General features: G+C 54.1%; 1 protein-coding gene across 3 annotated transcripts in view; it reads right to left on the reverse strand.

Annotated features, from left to right (window-relative positions):
• Nucleotides 1-12,183, reverse strand: part of PRMT8 (protein arginine methyltransferase 8) — an 81,450-nt gene that overhangs the window by 29,497 nt on the left and 39,770 nt on the right. For all 3 annotated transcript variants that reach the window (XM_060306431.1, XM_060306430.1, XM_060306432.1), the window contains 2 exons: nt 8,478-8,633; nt 6,355-6,418 (listed from right to left, as the gene is read on the reverse strand). In XM_060306431.1, the coding sequence (XP_060162414.1) occupies nt 6,355-6,418; nt 8,478-8,633 (220 nt within the window). The remainder of the gene's footprint in view (nt 1-6,354; nt 6,419-8,477; nt 8,634-12,183) is intronic.

Consider the following 12,183-nt stretch of genomic DNA (forward strand, 5'->3'; position numbering starts at 1 on the left):
CCCAGGGCTCCTATCAGTGTGTAGATGACACCACGCAGAGAACGGTGACCCCCAAAGAGTAAGGCTCTGGGGACTCCAAGTAGCTTGTAAGGAAGGACCAACTCTAACAACATGAGGTTTGATGTGAACATAAAGTGTGATTCTCAGTCTGGATGCAAAACGTCCACGGACCGGACGCAGGTTAGGAGCCGCTGCTCGGCAGCCACGGGAGGGTAGGTTGCAGATCGTGGCTGATGCCAGCTCAGCGCCAGTGTGGCACGGCGCTCCCCGCAGCTGCTAAGCAGGCTGGAGGTGTTAGCAGGGAGGCATCTGGGCCCCTCCAGCCGCCTGGCTGGGTCCTTGGGCGGGGTGAGGGGGACACTGAAGCATGGCAGAGGAGAAGGGGGCTGAGACCAGAGCAAAGTGTGAGGGAACTGGGGGTGTGCCGCCTGTATCTGAGGGAGAAGGGCTGCCAGGTGAAGGGGCGTCCCCCTCATTCTCTGCGGTCCCCAAGCGACGACACAGAGCATGGGTCAGGCTGCAGGAAGGCAGGCTCCACCTCAGTGGAAGGAAGTGCTTCGAACAGTCACAGCCCCAGGCGGCTGGAAGTGGGGTCCCCATCAGGGGAGTCATCCCAGGACTGGACGGCTGCAAGCATGGAGGGATGTCACGGGAACGGAGAATTCAAGCATCATCTATAAGAGGCTTGGGGCGAGTGGCCAGGAATGAGCCAAGTGCAGAACTGTAGGTCCTTCCTACATAAAGGTCCTTCCTTTATGTAGGAAGGACCTACAGTTCATGCTTGTGGTACAAGGCGCCTCACGCGTGTGATATCTAATCCCCCAGGAGCCCTGCAAGCCGCGCATGGAGGTGTCTCCTCCGTGGGGAGCCACTGACGAAGCCCTTCCTGCGGCCTCTCTGCGCATCGTGCTCCTCTCAGGCCTCTCCGTCTATGGCATTGACGCTCCAGGGCAGAAGGAGAGACGTGTCTGTCCCTGAGCTCCTCTGTCACTTTTCACAAGCGAATCCGCATCCTAAGCATCCCGGCAGCCCACTGGTCTCCTGGGCAGGGAAACAGAGGAAACGGGAGCTGTCGGTGCTGAAGTGCAAGAGGATAGTCTGAGCACGTGTGCGGGCCTCTCGGTGGCAGGAGCCACGTGAAGGCTGCACGTCCGCAGGTGGCTGCGTGGAGGTGTGCGTCTGCTGGGAACAAACCCATCCCGGGAGCCGTACGGAGGTGGAGAGGGAGGGAGATTGATTGCTTCTGGGTAGCAGGTATTTTATGTCCTGGGTTGTTATTTATGTCTCTACACCTACGCTCCCGAGACCCACACAATTGGCTGTTGCAGTGTTTCAAAAGCATTTCCATGGAAGCCAAGCTGTCCTCTTTCTAGTACACGTGCCAAGGCAGAGCGAGCTAGGGCCGAGGACAGCGCCCCGGGGGCCTCGCCAGCTCCACCCACCTGTTGCTACCCCCGGGGAAGAAGAAATAGAGGCGGCTTTGCCTTGAAAAGGCCCCCAGGACCGTGTGAGGAGTAGGACAGGCACGGGGCACGGGGGTGGCTATTCACCTGGGACAACACTTTGTCCCTCCTGGGCCGTCACCTCCTGGGCACAGGATCAAGTGTGAGCCATCAAACTACAGAGCAGGGAATGATTCCCTCCGGGGGGCCATGAGGCGGGCTGAGCAAACCAGACGCCACTGGCACACGACAGGCCAGGGGGTATCTGAGGCCCCTCGGAGGGACCTGGCTGGCGGGGGGGGGGGTGGCTGTGCGCAGAGGCAGCCTGGCTGCACCCACCGGAGCCTGAGCCCAGAGACGAGGTGGTCATACGGGGGGGGCTGCCCAGCATGGGGGTCGGAGCCCAGCACAGGGTGGCAGGTGCGTGGGCAGGAGGTGGTGACAGTGGGCGACTGTTTACACACGGGGGCTGACACAGTATGTAAACACATTAAGAAGGACGACAGCCAGGGCTTCACTGTCAGAGGACGGAATCACATGGAAAAGGGGGAAAGATGAGAGGAAACCCCGAGGTGCTGAATTAGAAGCAGGGGTCTCACATGAAGGCGTCCTGGACAACGTGCATAGATGCGGAAACATGCATTACATCAATGCATGTCCACGTACGTGACACCACAGACGTGAGCATGTGTGAGCACACACGCAAATTCTTCCCACGGAGACAGTCTGGGAGCCTCGACACCCTAAAATCAATGCACACACCTAGCCCCGTGTCCTCATTTCTAAAAGCCATCGTCCACTGAGGGGATTCAAGACTCCGCAGAGAAATGGCTGATTCTAGAACAGAGACGTGGAAAGTACGAGATGGGCCTGGAACAGTTGTCCCACAAGATAAGGAAGCTCACGCGAAGTGAAGGGGTTACGTGGACAGAACATAGAGGCAGCTCCAGGTTGCTCCCAGGAACCAAGTCAGGGAGAATTTGAGCATCAGATGAAGTACTGACACCAACAGTGATGACCGATTGAATAAGACAGGCAATTAACGGGGAGGAAGGACGTATTTCCACGGTTCAAAGTACCTCTCCTAGAAAACCTTACTAATCACTAATGAACGGGGAGATGGCTGGCGGACATAACCCAGGCCAGGGATCCAGGCAGATGCTGTCGCAACAGGACACATCTACACCGCGGGGACGCCACCCAGGATGTCGTGAGGACGCAGCATCCCATCCGAGGCATCCCTCCAGGACGGGTGACCTGAATCCAGCCGTGAGGAGGTGTCCCACGTCTCCAAACTGAGTGACATCCCACAGAACACTGGCCTGTGGTTGTCAAGCATCAAGGCCACGAAGGTTAATGGGAGTCTGACAGTTCCAGCTTGAAGGAAACCAGGACAGGACAACAAAGTGCAGTGGGCGGGTCAGAGCCGAGTCCTCTTGCCGAGAAGGATGCCATTGCGTCAAAAGCCCACCTCAGATGGAGCCTGAGCACAAGACCGTGACGGTGGTGGAAGCTGGCCTCCCGATTCGGATGGTTGCGCGTGGCTACGTAGGAAGTGCCCTTGTTTGTAGGAAACACGCACTAACACGCTTAGGGATGACAGGGTATCGTGTCAACAGCCTGCTCCAAGACTCAGAGGAAAAAACAGCTGTATTTGTCCCTTTTCTGTAAACTGGGATATTCCGAAGGTTTAAAGAAATAAGAGGAAAAGGAGGAAAGAGAAAAAGGAAGGGGAATAAAAACATTACAAGAGTTGGAGGCAGGGGAGGGCAGGAGGGACCTCGAGCTGTGAGCCAGAGGGGCCTCTGAGGATGCTGCCCCTCCCCTCCCGAAGGCCAGGGATTCCTCCCATTTGGGCGCCCGTCCCCACTCTGCTGTGGTGGCAGGGCCATCACCCTCTGCAGAGGACCGCGGTGAGCCAGGGAGGCTGGCCCACCAGACCCCAAAAGCTGGAAGCGAGAGAGACAGATACAGGGCAAGGGGGTTGGACAGACCCCCGAGGGCAGGAATCACTGTGCAGTGAAACAAGGGCAGAGGCAGGGGAGGGTCCAAATATTCTTTGGAGGCTCCTGGGGGCCCCCAGGGTTGAGACTCAGTAATTCGGAGAGGAATCGATCCCACAGGTCCTTGCACACACCCTCCCGTCCTAAGAGGCTTGAACTTTCACTTTCAGGATCGGCAGGCGCTCCCGGTGCTTCCTCGTCAAACTAAACACACTTTGGGAAAGAGCACAGGAACGGCAGCCGAGAGCAGAGGCTCTGCCCCACATCTCCTAACCTCAGTCTCCACACCTCTCAAGTGGGGAGGAACACTTGCCGTATTTCTCAGAGTTGGGGGAGGGAGGTCAGATGAAAACACGAGGACGCCGGGCTCCGTCTCCCTTGTAGAGAAAGAATTGGCCGGTTTTCTTTCTCCATCGTTCGTAGGCAAGTCGAGAGGAACCCTCTCTGTCCCTTCTGCCCGGGTCAAGGACTTTCCCAACGAGTGTGCAGAGACACCTTGCTCCCCCAAACAAGCGAGATTGGACACCAACCCGGAGGGCGGGGCGGGGGGATGTGAGCCGCGTTTCCCCTACCCAGGCTGGAAGGACGCCTGGACTCTTCACGGCCCCCTCCACTTGCCCACCACCGCCCCTCACTCCCTCGTTCCCTCGTCCCCCAGCTTAGACTCCGTGGTCCATTACTGTGATCAACCACTGGCTCCTCCCTCCCTCCACTGTGTCCCCAGCGGCGCCCAGATCCAGCTGGCCCTCCCCTCCGCTCCGACCGGGGCTGCTGGACGTGGTTGGGAACAGCCGCACACCAGGGAGGTCGGGGCCCCTGCAGGTCTGTGTCCGCCCATCTCCAGCGGGCGCTGACCCTCCCCCGCACCAGCCCTCCCTCCCTCCCTCCCTCTGCAAGACCGTCCCATCACTTCTCATCTCCCTCCAAAACCCTCACACCCTCCCCTCCCCGTCTCCCGCGCCAGCGACGGCCTCTTTCTTCCTTGAGAAAATGGAAGCAACAAATCGGGGCTTCCCTCCAGCAGCCCACCTCCATCGGACCCACACTCCCCACGTCCCCTCTGTTACCGTGGCTAAGCTGTCCCTTCTCCAAGAAGAAGACCCACTCCTCCACCTGTGCTCTGGATCCCACCCCCTCTTACCTACTGAAAGTCCTTGCTTCTGAATTTACTTTTTCCCAAATCTGCAATTTTTTCTGTCTATCTATAGGACAGCAGGATTGTTCACATGTTTCCATATCTCCTATCCTTAAAAACCAACTCCCTTCCTTGGTCTCACCTCTCCCTGTCACTACAGTTCCGTTTTTCTGTTCCCCCATCACAGCAAAAGGAGTTATTTATAGCCCTTCCTTCCCAGTCTCTCCTTAACCAACTTTACCTGGACTTCCATCCCCACCCTCCATCCAGTCTGTGCCTGTTAAGAACCCCAATATCCTCCATCGTCACAATCGTTCAACGGTCACGTCTCTGTTCTTATCTTACTTGATCCGTGGGCATCGTCCTCCTTTACTCCTCTTTCCCGAAGGTCCATTGACCTCACTGACTGTATCTCCTCTGCCTCTTGCGGCCTCTTCTCCTCTGCTTGACCGTCAAATGTTGAAATACGCAGGAGCTCCATCTTTGGCCCATTTCTCTCCTGTATCTCTACATTATCCTTGAGGGAACTTGTTCTGGGGCTTTAAAGAACATCTATACGCTGAAGACCCCCAAGCACAGAGCCTGACCCTCCCTGGAACTCCAGATTCATCTCCGAGTCTCACTCTGCACGTCCACCTGCATCTCCCCAGGGATCGCAAACCCAACGCACGCTAAGGAAAACCCTTGATCCCTCCCTCCTGTCACTCAACATTCCGCCAGCCACTCTTACTCAAGGCAAAAAGCCAGCCCTGCGCCCGTCTTGTTTCTCTTGCCCCAGGCAGTCCGTCAGCGGGTCCTCTGGCCTCTATTTCCCAGCATCGCCCAAGAGGTCACTTTTTCCCACCTCCACGGCTGCCACCCTGGCCACACAAGAGGCCTAACCGCCCCCCCCCACCCCGGCCTCGGGGCTATGAAGTAGTTTCTACCCGCACACTGATGCCTACAGCCTATCCCAACCCATTCACCATAGAGAATGCTCCTCCGCTGCTTAAAATCCTTCAAAAAGTCTTCATCATCCTTAGGAAGAAAGTCCGACCTTGTTTTCCTAGTTTATAAACTAGGAAATGAGTGATGTGGCCCCGCTCAGCACAGGGCCTGGGGACTAAATCCCATCCCGCCGACTGATGGGAGATACAGAAATTCTTCTGGTCGGGGACGCTTGCGGGGGTGAGTGTGTTCAGGACGGGTCCCAGAGGGAGGGGCCGGGGATGTCACAAACACGTGGGAAGGGAGTGAGGAGAGGAAGGGAAGGGAACGCACATATCTTTATACTCAGACTCCAGCTGCAAGAAGGTCCCGCTCCCGAGGGCAACCTACTCGCCAAGACAGCCCCATCGGCGGCAGGGGCTGTGGCGTGAGAGGACTGCATCTCTCCAAAGGAAGAGCCTGGGGTCTGGGGGGACGCCACTAGGTGGGTGTCAAGAGAGGTGGGGCTAGGGTTCGTGGAGCGAGAAGAGGTGGAGGAATGGTTGCCATTTTGCAAAACTCAACAGATGCCTACAGCTGGGGGCCAGGCAGAGGGCTTGGAAATGAAGGCTGTAGCCTCAGGCTGGGCTCACTGGAGGCTGCACTGGGACAGACGTGCCCTTGGCCGACCTGGCAGGGAATGCGACCCTCGGAGCCCCGTGGGCACAGTCCTGCTAACAGGGCCTCAGCTGGCCTCCACGTTTCCAAGGCCAAGCGCTCTTATGTCAGTCTCTGCCACCCAGACAAGAAAGTACAAGTCCCCTCACCCCCTTCCATCCACGGGAAAGCACGCAGAGGTAAGTCTTACTGTTGTCCAAGTGGTTGGCCTTAATGATCTTCTCTGAATAGTCAGAAATACTGGAGCATTCAATCTAGAAAGGACACAGAGCAAAGGAGAAAGAATCACCGTATGTCCAGGGCCAGTGTAACAGACGGAGGGGCAGAGGTCTGGAGGGGTGAGGTGGCCTGCCCACAGCTGCACGGCTACTTCGTGGCAGATGAAAACCTAACCCGCGGCCCTCCCGACTCACGGGCTCTTCCGCTGGTCTGCCTTTGCCCCACCATGGAGGGCCCAGTCTCTGAGCTGGGAGATCTGGGAGGGGCTGGCAGGCCTCACTCTCCTGGCACAGTCACTGCCCTCCCGGGAGAGGAGGTGGGAGGCAGAGACCCCCAGAGTGGCTGTGAGCCTCCCTGAGGTCATCCTCCCACCCCCAGCCCTCCCTGGTTAAACGGCACGGTCCAGGGCCTCCGGGCGTCTTAAGATCCTTCCCCACCCCACGGGCAGACGCCTGTTAACTCTCATCCCTTCTGCAGTCTCCACCTTTGAAAGAACTGGTTCTTTTGAATCTAGAAGTCTTTCCAGGCTCCCCAGATCTCCTAAGCAAAGGGCCAAGGTACTTGAGAAATTCGCTGACCATGCGCTGAGAGCAGGACCTTGTGCGAACAGACCAAGCCCCAGCCTGGGGTTAGGAGGCCTGGGCCAGGCGGGGAGGCCAGGTTGCTGGAAACAGAGGGAACCCCGCACCTGGAAGAGAAGGACGGGCAGCCCTGCCTAGCCTGGCTCAGCCCTGGGCTCCCGTCCCATTCCAGAGCTGAGCTGGGGCCTCAGAGACACCCTGGGAGGGAGGGCGGGGCGTTACAGGGGGGTGTACGTCCTGCCCTGAGGCTCTGTGAGAGCCTTGGAAGGGGAGTCGGTCCCTTGGCCAGAAGCCCCCATCCTGGAGGGGAGGCCCTGTGAAGGAAGGAAGGCTGGCCGGTGGGGAGGGACAGTACCGTGAAGGACTTGACCTTGGGCGTCCGGGCTGGACCCGTACCCTCAACACGCACCTCAGGTGAGTACATCATAGCTTTCCCGGTCAAGGCTACAACAGAGGTGTCTTGAGACAGGTCAGGGGTCCCAGAGATCCCCTCCAGCCAGGGCCCTGGACCTTCCGGGTCAGGCATGGAGGAGGATGCTGTTCCTGCCGGGGCTTAGGGACAGGCACTGATGGGGGGACACGGGGACTTGGAGGGCTCTAGTCAACCGGGAGCCAGGGGGGTCTCAGGACAGGCTGCGGGATGACCGAGCTAACGAAGCCCACTGAAAGCTCCCCGCCAGCCTCTGCGCTGGGCTGTCCTGTGCACGGGCTGCGTGTTGTTTGACTGCAGTGTGCCTTGAATTTTGATCAAGATGAATTCCCATTTTCCAGCCCTAGACCCACTGCATTTTTCAAATGTCAGTCGGAAGCTCAGAGCTCTTCTTTTTCAGTTTCTTCCCAGCTCCGGAGCCTCCCAGCCCCCCGTCCTCAGGCTGTGTGCAGCTGCATTGTGGGAGCCTTCCCAGAAGGTCCACCACGACCACCTCTAGCTGGAGAGGCAACAGCGGCCAGAACAGCAGAATTAAATCTACCAACTTGCCTTTAAAGAACAGAGAGAGAAGACCGTCTTGTTACCAGCTAGGGCCCCGACTATACTAATAAATACTGAGCACTTGACTTACGCCAGGTGCGTTTCTAAGCACTTGGCTTACGTATAAAAATCACTCACTCCTCACAGTCACCCTGTGGGCGAGGGACTGGAATTATGCCCATTTTACAGATGGGGAAACCGAGGTACAGAAGAGAAGTGAATTGTCCAGATCACACTTCTCGGGAGTGGAATAGTGGAGATTCCAACCACAGCTCACAGGTGTAGCCACCCTGCCCTGCCACCACAGCCCACAGTAGGGCTAAGGACTCTAAGGTAGTGATGACACCAAAATGGTTTCAGAAAAGTCAAAAGTCCCCCACAAATGTCAGCTACTCCGGGACAAGGCCAGGAGCAATGCCCAGGTGACAGGGAGCCCGGGAGCTTGCCCACCTCCTGAGAGCTATGTCTGACTTCCGTCTGGAGGGTGTGACCCCAGCAAGGAAGCGTCCCCGCAGAGGCCAGTGGAGGGAGTGGCATGCTCACCCCAAACACCTTCTTGGCCCCTGCTTTGGCAGCAAACATGGAGAGGATCCCAGTGCCGCTGCCCACGTCCAGTACGACCTTGTCCTTGAACACGTGCTTGTTGTGATACATGGAATTCCGGTAGGTGAGCGTCCGCACCTCGTCCTTCAGCATCTCCTGTATGGAAGGAAAGGTAGAGCTGATGTATTCAGGGCACCTGGGCGCACACCTGTCAGGTCATGGGCCCAGGGCTGTCCCGACGAATTCCTCAGGGACCTCAGTTCTGTCATGGGGCAGAGCCACGGAAGAGTAGCTGTGCCAGGGGCTCCCCACATCAGTACACACAACGTCCTAAAACTCTGCCCCTTACAAGGCGAAAGAGCGCCTTGTACCATTAAAGGAGAAACTCACGTCCAGACCTGGGAAAGCTCCAACTTAACAAAAACCCAAAGAAAGGAGCAATACAAACACAGCATGAGAGATTTAAGTTAGACCTGAAGCAGAACTTTCTGCCATCATGAGAGAATTGTCGTGAAACAGGTTATTAAAGGAGGGTGTGTGTGTGTGTGTGTCTGTCTGTGTGTGTGTGTGTGTGTGTGTGTGTGTGTACTTTTTCTATTTGCTTGGTTTTTTTTTGTTTTGTTTTGTTCTGTTTTTTTGTGGTATGCGGGCCTCTCACCAGGTGGTGAACCCGAGGGGCTCCCAAACACGCGGCACCCACGCCACGTCAGCCTCAATGCCGGGGCTGGCAGCGCCTGTTCTGGTAGCCAGAGAGGAGGTGCAAGAGGTTGGTAAGAGGGAGGCGACAGCCGGGGTCTGCATCCTGGCTCTGATGCTGCCTGGCTGTGTGGCTTCAGGCAGGTTACTTATCCTCTCTGTGCCTCCCTTAAGGGGACTGCAGTGTCCACTTCAGAGTGTCATTAAGAGCATCACAGGAGGGGACTTCCCTGGTGGCACAGTGGTTAAGAATCCGCCTGCCAGTGCAGGGGACACAGGTTCGAGCCCTGGTCCGGGAAGATCCTACATGCCGCGAAGCAACTAGGCCCGTGCACCACAACTACTGAGCCTACGATCTAGAGCCTGCAAGCCACAACTGCTGAGCCCACTCGCCACAACTACTGAAGTCCGCGTGCTAGAGCCCATGCTCTGCAACAAGAAAAGCCACTGCGATGAGAAGCCCGTGCACCGCAATGAAGAGTAGCCCCCGCTCGCCGCAACTAGAGAAAGCCCGCACGTAGCAACGAAGACCCAATGCAGCCAAAAATAAATAAATATTTTAAAAAAGCTATAAATTTCCCTCTAAAGATTGCTTTAACTGCATTCCACAAATTCTCATATGTTGTATGTCTTAGTCACTTCAGTTGCTATAACAAATTACCATAGAGTGGGTGACTTAAACATGTATGTCTGGCAGTTCTGGAGAATGGGAAGTCCAAGATCAAGGTGCCAGCAGATCCAGTGTCTGGTGAGGACTTACTTCCTGGTTTGCCTTCTCCTTGTACCCTCACATGATGGAGAGCAGAGCAAGGAAGCAAGGCTTCTTATAAGGGCATTAATGCCATTCACAAAGGCTCCACCCTCATGACCTAATTACCTCCCCAAAGCCTCACCTTCTAACACCATCACATGGGGAGTTAGGATTTCAACACATGAGTCTTGGTGCGGGGGTGGGGAGAGGGGCACACAAACATCAGGTCCATAGCACTGTGCTTTCACTATCATTCAGTTGAGAATATTTTCTAATTTCTCTTGTGATTTCTGACCCTGTTCTCAGTTGTTGCCTAATTTCCAAATATTTGGAGATTTTCTAGATAATTTACTGTTTACTGGTTTCTAAATTAATTCCATTATGACCAAGAAAGCATACTCTACATGATTTCAGTCTTTTGAAACTTAATTGAGATGTGTTTATGGGCCAGCATATGATCTATCTTAGTGAATGTTTCCATGTGCACTTAACAAGAAAATGTGTATTCTGTACTCTGGGGATGCAATGTTGTATAAATGCCTACTACGCTGGGTTGTTTGATGGTGTTGTTCAGATTTTCTACATCCTTACTGTTTATTGTGTGTGTATCTGTTCTATCAATCACCAAGAAAGAAGTGTTCAAAAATCTTCAACAGTGGGATGTATTTTTCTCCCTCTAGCTCCGGAGATGTTGCTTCATGCTTTTGAAGCTCTGTGCACACATGTGTGATGGCTTTGTAATCAGTCACCTTACCAGGTGGAGCTATATTTCCCAGAATTGTCTTTCTACTATGTCTCTAGTCAAGGTGGTTCATGAGGGAGATTCCCACGAGATTCAGAAGATACAAAGGAAGCAGGAAGCATTTTGTAGTTCACGTTTGTCACTGCTGATGGGTTGGTCCACCTTGTTGGCATGAAGCAGCAGCTGGGCTTACAATTGCTCTACCTTTGCCTTCAGCCTCTCTGACTCCTGCGCCAGGTGTGTGTGTATTTAGCTCCAAGGTGAAACACTCCAGCCTCTATAGGATATGCTCCCCACCAAGGTCAAAGGCAATAGAATGGATGTGTGTTTCAGCCCGTCCTCGTAGGGTTCAAGCTTGTGCTTATGAGTTGTAGCTACTCCTGATCTCCCCTTAGTTTGCATTCATAGTCCTTTCCTGGTTACCTACCCTGTAACCTACCTACTTCAAGCTTCAGCATCAGACATGGAGACAACAACCTTACACAACTGCATGAGCCAATTCCCTGCAATCCTGAACTGAACTTATACAGATACTTCCACGGTTGAGCCCCGACCGATACAAAATTTCATACCAAGAATAGCTCCTACGGAGCAGAATCTAAGAATGGGTTCTCTGAATTGGTTCTGAGTTTTCTGGAATTGGTTTTCTGATCTGATTAGACTTAAAGGCACTAAGAAGTCTATTGCCATTGGTGAAGAGGGCACTGGTGAAATGGCAAAAGAGTTACTCAAGTTTTAGCCTTAGACACCGGTGACAAAGTTCCCACAGAAGGCAAGACTCCGGATGACCAAGTATTTGCCACCTTAGAACATTTTAGTCAAAGTAAGGAATGTAATAGGGTGGATTTGTTGGTTGGTCATTGCTAATTGTGCTAGAAAACTTAGAAAAAGAAAATGATGAGCTCAGGGATTTAAATTCCCAGCTCAAGGTCTTCATAGAGCACCTGAAAACGTCTATGACTTCTGGGGAAAAAAAGAAAAGAAAAGGAAGAAAATAAAAGAAAGGAACAAAAACCTTATTTTCTTGCAGGGTCAAGATTTCTGAAAACCAAAGGCAAAGTCTAATCCTGCCTGAATTACAACACAAATTGAATTCCCATCCTTGCAAGGCCTCTTTTGTTAAAGTTGAGTCATCTGTTGGGAAAGAATAGGGTCCTGAAAATTGGAATAGGAACATACAGGCAGATTCTGATGAAGCTGGGACCTCAAGTCCCTAAATTACCGTATTCTCTGCCAGTAGAAACACCTTCTACCCCTGCCCAAGAAAGTTCATTTTCCTTTTCCTGAAGAGTCGTACTGGTGTCCTTTGAGGTAGTTGCTAGCCAGGTAATGTTAATACTCCTCAGGACCCATCCCCAAAAACCCTATAACTGGATTTGACTCCACGCAGACCCCAAAGAACAAGGCACAAAGAGTGACCCATGAGGAGGTGTGATACACACCAAAAGAACTGCATGATACTTCTAACAGATAGATTAAAATATAGGGAATAGACGTGGGGATGTATAGTAAGGGTG

This window comes from Globicephala melas, chromosome 10 (genome assembly GCF_963455315.2).
Source record: "Globicephala melas chromosome 10, mGloMel1.2, whole genome shotgun sequence".
NCBI classification, from domain to species: domain Eukaryota; kingdom Metazoa; phylum Chordata; class Mammalia; order Artiodactyla; family Delphinidae; genus Globicephala; species Globicephala melas.